The sequence below is a fragment of the Petaurus breviceps genome, unplaced genomic scaffold (assembly GCF_028583685.1).
Source record: "Petaurus breviceps papuanus isolate PSGF00001 unplaced genomic scaffold, PetGlider_PUasm1.0 118, whole genome shotgun sequence".
Classification (NCBI taxonomy): domain Eukaryota; kingdom Metazoa; phylum Chordata; class Mammalia; order Diprotodontia; family Petauridae; genus Petaurus; species Petaurus breviceps.
The window spans coordinates 20,246,689-20,253,596 of NW_027185616.1; the positions used below are offsets into that span (position 1 = coordinate 20,246,689).

Consider the following 6,908-nt stretch of genomic DNA (forward strand, 5'->3'; position numbering starts at 1 on the left):
TATTTTACATGTAATTGGGAAATAAGATATACAGGCACTGGGGCATAGAGATCCACCATGCCCTACTGGAAAAGTCAAAGGGGTATGGGAGAAAATATGGGAAAGAGAAGATGGGAGGAGGGGATATCCTGTGGGACTGCTATTTTGGGGTGGTGGGTAGGGGAAAAATGGGGAGAAAATTTGTAACTCAAAATCTGGCGGAAATGAATGATGTAAATCAGAAGTTAAGCATTTGAAAAATGAAAAAAAGAAAGACTTGTACAAACTAATGCAAAGTGAAATAAGCAAAATCAGAAAAACAACTTACAATATGAATTATATTATTAAATAATAATTCTACATGGTTATCAAAATTAAGTTTTGAAAACTAATGAAGAAAGAAATGAACAGAACTAGAAGAACAATTTCTGTAATGATAACATTGTAAAAGCAAACAGCTTTGAGAACTGTAAGAACTTTGATTCTTACAATAATATTGTTGACTCCAGAAGACCAATGATGATGCATCTTACCCTTTTCTTGACAGAGATGGTGACGGCAATGATGATGATAGCTAGTATTATATAACATTTTGCAGTTTTTACAAAATGCTTTACAAATATTATCTCATTTTATCCTCATGAAAACCCTGAGAGCTAAATGCTGTTGTTATCATTATTTTTATTATTATTATCATCTTATACATGAGAAAACTGAGGTAGACAGGTAAAATGCCTTGCCCAGTTTCACCCAGCTAATGGGTGTCTGTAGCCAGATTTGAGCTTCAGTTTTATTGATTCCAGATCTAGCACCATGACACCACCTAGCTGGTTTGGGTATTTAGAATTAGACATATTTTTCAAACATAGTCAATGAGAGAATTTGTTTCCTTAACTATGCGTATTTGTTTGTTTGTTTGTTTTTCCTTTCTTTTTTTCTTTTTGGAGGGGGGAGGGCAGGGCATTTGGGGTTAAGTGACTTGCCCAAGGTCACATGGCTAGTAAGTGTGTCACGTGTCTGAGGCCAGATATGAACTCAGGTCCTCCTGACTCCAGGGCCAGTGCTCTATTCACTTCACCACCTAGCCACCCCTGTTTTTCTATTTTTCAATTGGGTGGAGAGTGGGAGAGAAAATAGATATCTGTTAATTTAAAAAAAAAAAACCTTTAACAAAAACAGCTCCTTTGATTTATTGTCCCAATTTTTAAATGGTTATTCTGATTTTTCTTTCTCTCTTTTTTGTCCTAGAATTTAAACCAGAATCCTAGGACTCTTTTACCAAAGTTTTATGGACTTTACTGCGTGCAATCCGGAGGCATTAATATCAGGATTGTGGTGATGAACAACATTTTGCCTCGCTCAATGAAAATGCACTTTACATATGACTTGAAAGGTTCTACATACAAGCGACGAGCATCCAGAAAAGAGAGAGAAAAATTAAGCCCTACATTCAAGGACTTGGATTTCTTGCAAGACATGCACGAAGGATTATATTTTGATACAGAAACGTACAACGCATTGATGAAGACACTCCAGCGAGACTGTCGGGTAAGAAGAGGCCATTGTTATGATTTGTACTGGAAAGTCATGTTCCCTGATGAAAACTCGAGTTACCAAGTCTCTCCTGTGCATGGAAGAGCAATCTAGTCCTCATTCTGGCAAATTAGTAGTAATAAGACTTTTGCTCTAAAAACATAGAGTTTTTCAGTCTGGAAGGAGTTAATAAAGGATAAGGCATTTACTAAGGAAGGGCTTACTTTGTACCAAACTCTTTTCTACGAGTTGGGGATATGAAAACAAAAGCAAAGATACCTTTTTCCCTCATGGAGCTTACATTCTAATACCAATTATGTAGTGGTAGCCAGCAAGGGGAGTATTTTGGCCTAGAAATTTTACAAGGATAGTGACAATAGCTATAGAAAAGTAGTTGGACACACACCTTGCAGGAGCAACGAAAGAGATGATTTAATTGTGGTTCCAGAATATCTTAAGACCATCATGGTGGTAATGTAATTGATTAGTGCTGAAGGAATACTGTCTCAGTACCCTTGTCTCCTTACAAAAAAAAAAAATAGTGGAAGAAATTTTGTTTTCCTTCTACCTTTGCAGTAGGGAGATTAGTCAAACTAATGGAGAATAGATATTTGGGACTAATATAGTGATTAAGCAAATAAGCTGTGTGCAATTCGTGGGGGAAGAGGGATTCCTGATGGGGAGAGAGTTTTGGAGGCAGGTTGCATGATAATGTAAATAAGTGGATCCCAGGAGGTCCATGTGTGGACACAAACCAATTATGAAAAGCATTTGCTGAAATTGCTTTCTGTTATCTGGATGAGAAGCAATCAGGAGCTGAGACTCAAGGGCTTCAAGTACAAAAGCTTATTATGTGCAAACTTGGCCTAAGTAACTACCCAAAATTATGGCCAAGTGATGTTCAGCAGAGATTTTTACATGGTGGAATTGCACAAAATGTATATTGAGATCTGTGTCTAGAACCAGTCTGAAATTCATCCTACGTTGATTGGCTTTTGCCAGTTTAATGGTATTTGGATGGACAAATCCTCTGAGAAGAGCCTCTTAAAAAAGTAGTCTAAGCACAGAGTGGATTGGGAAAAGTTCCAGACTTCTTAGTGCTGGCTCACTAACTATGGTGGTTGTTAGCTGAGAAAGTCTGTAATACTATTAGGAACAGGCCAAAGGAGGGCTCTGTTTACTAAACATGTATAGTCTAGTCACATGTGAATATGAGAGGAGTTCCCTGTGCCATGTCTGTATGCCCTAAGGAGCTTATCATCTATTGAGAGGAAATGGCATGAACCCAGAAAAGTAAATACAAAATTTTATACAAAGTAATTTCAAGGGAAACTGGGAAGGAATTAGTAACTGGGCTTATCCAAATAGGCTTCACACAAGAGGTGGACCTTAACCTGAAAGAAAGGTAAGAGGGATGAGAGATGGAGGGGAGATGAGAGTGCATTCCAGTTGAAGAATGCTGACCCAGCAAAGAGACAGAAAAAGCAAAGTGGATAAACCTCTGGGCCTGGAGTCAGGAAGACCTGAATTCAGATGTGGATTCAGACATTTACTAGCTGTGTGACCTTGGGCAAGGCGCTTAGCTTCTGTTTGCCTCAGTTTCCCCATCTGTAAAATGGAGATAATAATTGCACCTATCTCCCAGGGTTATTATGAGGATTAAATGAGATATTTGTAAAGCTCTTAGCATAGTACCTGTCACAGAGTAGGGTCCCATATAAATGCTAATCGTTATTATTTTTATCATCATTATTTTCCAGGAAACAGCAGTAGGCTAGTTTGGTGGGAACATATGAAGGAAAGTAATATGCAATAAGTCTGGGGAAAAAATAGGCTATAGACAAATGGTGAAGGCTTTTAAATGAGTATTCAATATGGGAGTAGCTTCTGGGCTGTGACCACATGGGATTCCTAAGTCACTGAGAGACATCTTGAGAAGGGGCAATAATGTCTTCTCCAAAACAATTCATAAAGAATGGGAGGAGTCCGTCTTGTTTGGCTGGAAGGGATGGAGTTGTCCCTGTCATATTACAATATAGTAAACAGGGAAATCATTTCTAGGCCCTCGGCCTGTCTACTGCGAGTAACAATGTTCTGACTATAAAGTGCATTCTTTGGGATGAGTCCTTTTCATTTAATAGAAATATATTCTATAGGCTTTTGTTCCCAAAAATAGTTAGTGGCATCAAATGAGAAAATATTTGTAAAGTCTACAGAAAAAAAGGAGGGAGTTTTGGGGGTTTTTTGCTTTTTGTAGGGGCAGTTGGGGTTAAGTGACTTGCCCAAAGTCACACAGCTAGTAAGTGTTTAGTGTCTGAGGCTGGATTTGAACTCAGGTCCTCCTGACTCCAGGGCTGGTGCTCTCTTCACTGCACCATCTAGCTGCCCCAAGGCAGTGAATTAATTAATTAATCCAACTACCATTAATAACCTCCTTATTTTTAAGAGGATGATTAATGACTCTACAAAAGGAAGAAGTGATTGCAAAGAGCCAATATGGCTTTATCAAGAAGAAGACATGACAAACTAACTCTTTTTTTTTATATGCTAACTAAACTGGTATATGAGGAAAATGCTGCTGATATAATTTGCCTAGGTTTTAGCAAATCTTCCCATCCTATTCTTTATTTGTTTTTTGCTTTTTAGCCTTTTTGGAAGGGGGAAGGCAGAGCAATTGGGTTTAAGTGACTTGCCCAAGGTCGCACAGCTAGTAAGTGCAAAGTGTCTGAGACCAGATCTGAACTCAGGTCTTCCTGACTCCAGGACTGGTACTCTATTCATTGTGCCACCTAGCTGCCCCTTACCATCCTGTTCTTGTGCAAATGATGCAAAATGTAGGCTAGACCATGATACAGTGAGGTAGATTTCCAAACTGGTTGAATGACCAGAACCAAGAGTTAATTAATTGTTCAATATTATCTTGGAAGGAAGTCTATAGTGTTATGTCCCAGCAATCTGTTCTGGGTCTGATGGTATTTAACACTTGGGTTTTTTCTAATATTGACTTGGGGAAAGGAATAGATTGCATACTTATCAAATTTGCAGGTGACCCAAAGCTGGAAGGGACAGCTAACTCATTAGGTGGTAAGACTAAGAGACCAAAAAGTCTTGAAAAGCTAAAAATAATCAGTTGAATTTAATAAGATAAAATTCAGAGATAAACATAAAGTCATACACTTGAATTCAAAAGATATCAACTTCAGAATTCAGAGATGAAAGGAATGGTCACTGAGCCCTGAGTGTTTTAATATGCTGCAAACTCAATAGAAAACAAAAGGATGATATGGCAGCCAAAAAAGCTAATGCAAACCCAAGCCTGTATTTAATAGAAGCATGCCATACAATACCCTGGTCAGTCCATATGTGTGGTATTGTATCCAGTTCTGGGTGCTGTATTTTAAGAAGGACATTGCTAGTTAGACATAGAGTTATATAACCATCAGTTCTGGTTCTCAAGGTAAACACTACAAAGCATATTCAATGCAAGCATTAAAACAAGTTTGCTTGCTCAGGAATACTTAGTGAGAGGTATCAGAACACAAAGTCCCACTGGGGAAGAAAGCATCTGGTGGGTGGATAGGGGAGAGTGAACACAGATTCACAGACATCTTTTAAATCTTGCTGAAGAGGAAATGAAATGAGGCCAGGCTGGGGAGGAATTGACCTTGAAGTGGTATGCAACCACTGTAGGATGAAGAGGAATATCTTCCCATTTTAACTATTCTTGCTAAGTTAAGTGATAAGATCAGTTGTTTCTACCTCCCAGATCTCTCTAAATTTCAGGATCTTTGGGCAAAGCCTCATCACCCCGCCTGAGTAGTAGCTCTAGCTAAAGCTACAAAGGGGAAACTAGATAGGTAGAAATCCTTAAAATCATACCAAGGGAAAGCTAGTTGAAGGAACTTGGTATTTCGCCTAGAATGCAAAAGACTCAGGGGAGGGGAGGGATAAGGGAAAGCCATGGTAACTTTCTGCATTTGTCTGAAGAGCTATCCTATCAAGGAGAGAATAGAATTGTTTTGCTTAGTCTCAGAGGGTTGAAGCTACAAAGAGACAAATTTAGGATTAGTGAGGAAAAACTCCCTATTAATTTGTATTGTCTAAAAATGAAATGGATTACTTCAAAAAATAGTGAATTCCCCTCTGTGGAAATCTCTTAAAAGCTGGACAACCATTTATGTTGTAAAGGGATCCTCAATGTATGAGTTGGACTAGATGGCCTCCAATCTTGAAATTCTACAGTTTTTATGCTTTCTAGGACAAATGGAAATTGGGAACAATGATGAATGAATGTAGTAGAGTAGGAACCAAGTTTAGGTTTCATCTAAAAAGTTGTAGTTAGTGCCTACTTTTGTGAGACAATGTGGTTTAGGAGAAAGAGGACTGATCTTTGGGGATGAAGACCTAAATTTGAATCCTGACTCTTCCACTTACTAATTCTGTGACCCTGCACATATCACTAAAACTTCTTCCTTTATAAAATGGGGCCGTTGCTGTATTATTGAATTCACTGGGGGCATTGTGTGAAAAACACTTTGTAAATGTCTGAATGCTGTATAAATGCAAGTTATTAATGAGTTCCTCATTATTCAGCAGTTTACAGTTTGGCATAAATATATAAGAGATACAAGGTGCTTATAGAGGTCATAAGGAAGATGACATTCAAACTTGGGGGGGGGAATGAGAAACAGTACAGGTGAAGAATGTTACCTCAAGTATAGGTAACTTCTAAAGCAAAGAAAAGGACAGAGGCAGGATGTTTAAGGGATGATAAATAAATTAGCTTGATTAAAATAAGATGTAGCTATGTGGCACAGAGGATAGAGGGTTGTCTTTAGAGATAGCAAGACCTTGAGTTGTAATCTGACCTCAGATATTTATTAGCTCTGTGACCCTGGGCAAGTCACTTAACCCCAGTTGCCTCACATTTATACATGTATATATGTATGTATATTTATATATTTTATCTATTTATAGATCTATTTATCTATACACACATATACATACGTACACATATATGCACACACACATATATAGTATGTGAGAAAAGAACATAGAGATGTGGAGATGGGAAGGGACTAAAAAAAATGAAATAATACTCCACTATGTGATTTCAAGGAGACTGGAGTCTTGTGAAAGCTTACATTAAGAAAGGGGGTGTGTTTTTGATGTCAGCTAGGGAAAAGGGCCTGAACTTGTCTGTCAGCACTCCTGGCCCAGTGTCTCTTAAGTAGTTTTTGGAAGTGAATGCCATCTATTGTTTTATAAACAGAAGAGGTTTGTAATTTCCATGAGCTTCCAGTGATGCAACTATCAGCTGTGGGCCAGGGTGAAGCTAACGCGTTCAAAAAGGGCATTGTTTGTATTTTATTCCTTCCTACCAGCCCTTGTTAAAT

General features: G+C 38.2%; 1 protein-coding gene across 1 annotated transcript in view; it reads left to right on the forward strand.

Moving 5' to 3' along the window:
• Positions 1 to 6,908, forward strand: part of PIP5K1B (phosphatidylinositol-4-phosphate 5-kinase type 1 beta) — a 351,452-nt gene that overhangs the window by 219,246 nt on the left and 125,298 nt on the right. Inside the window, exon 7 of the mRNA XM_069086926.1 lies at positions 1,228 to 1,527. Coding sequence (XP_068943027.1) covers positions 1,228 to 1,527 — 300 coding nt within the window. The remainder of the gene's footprint in view (positions 1 to 1,227; positions 1,528 to 6,908) is intronic.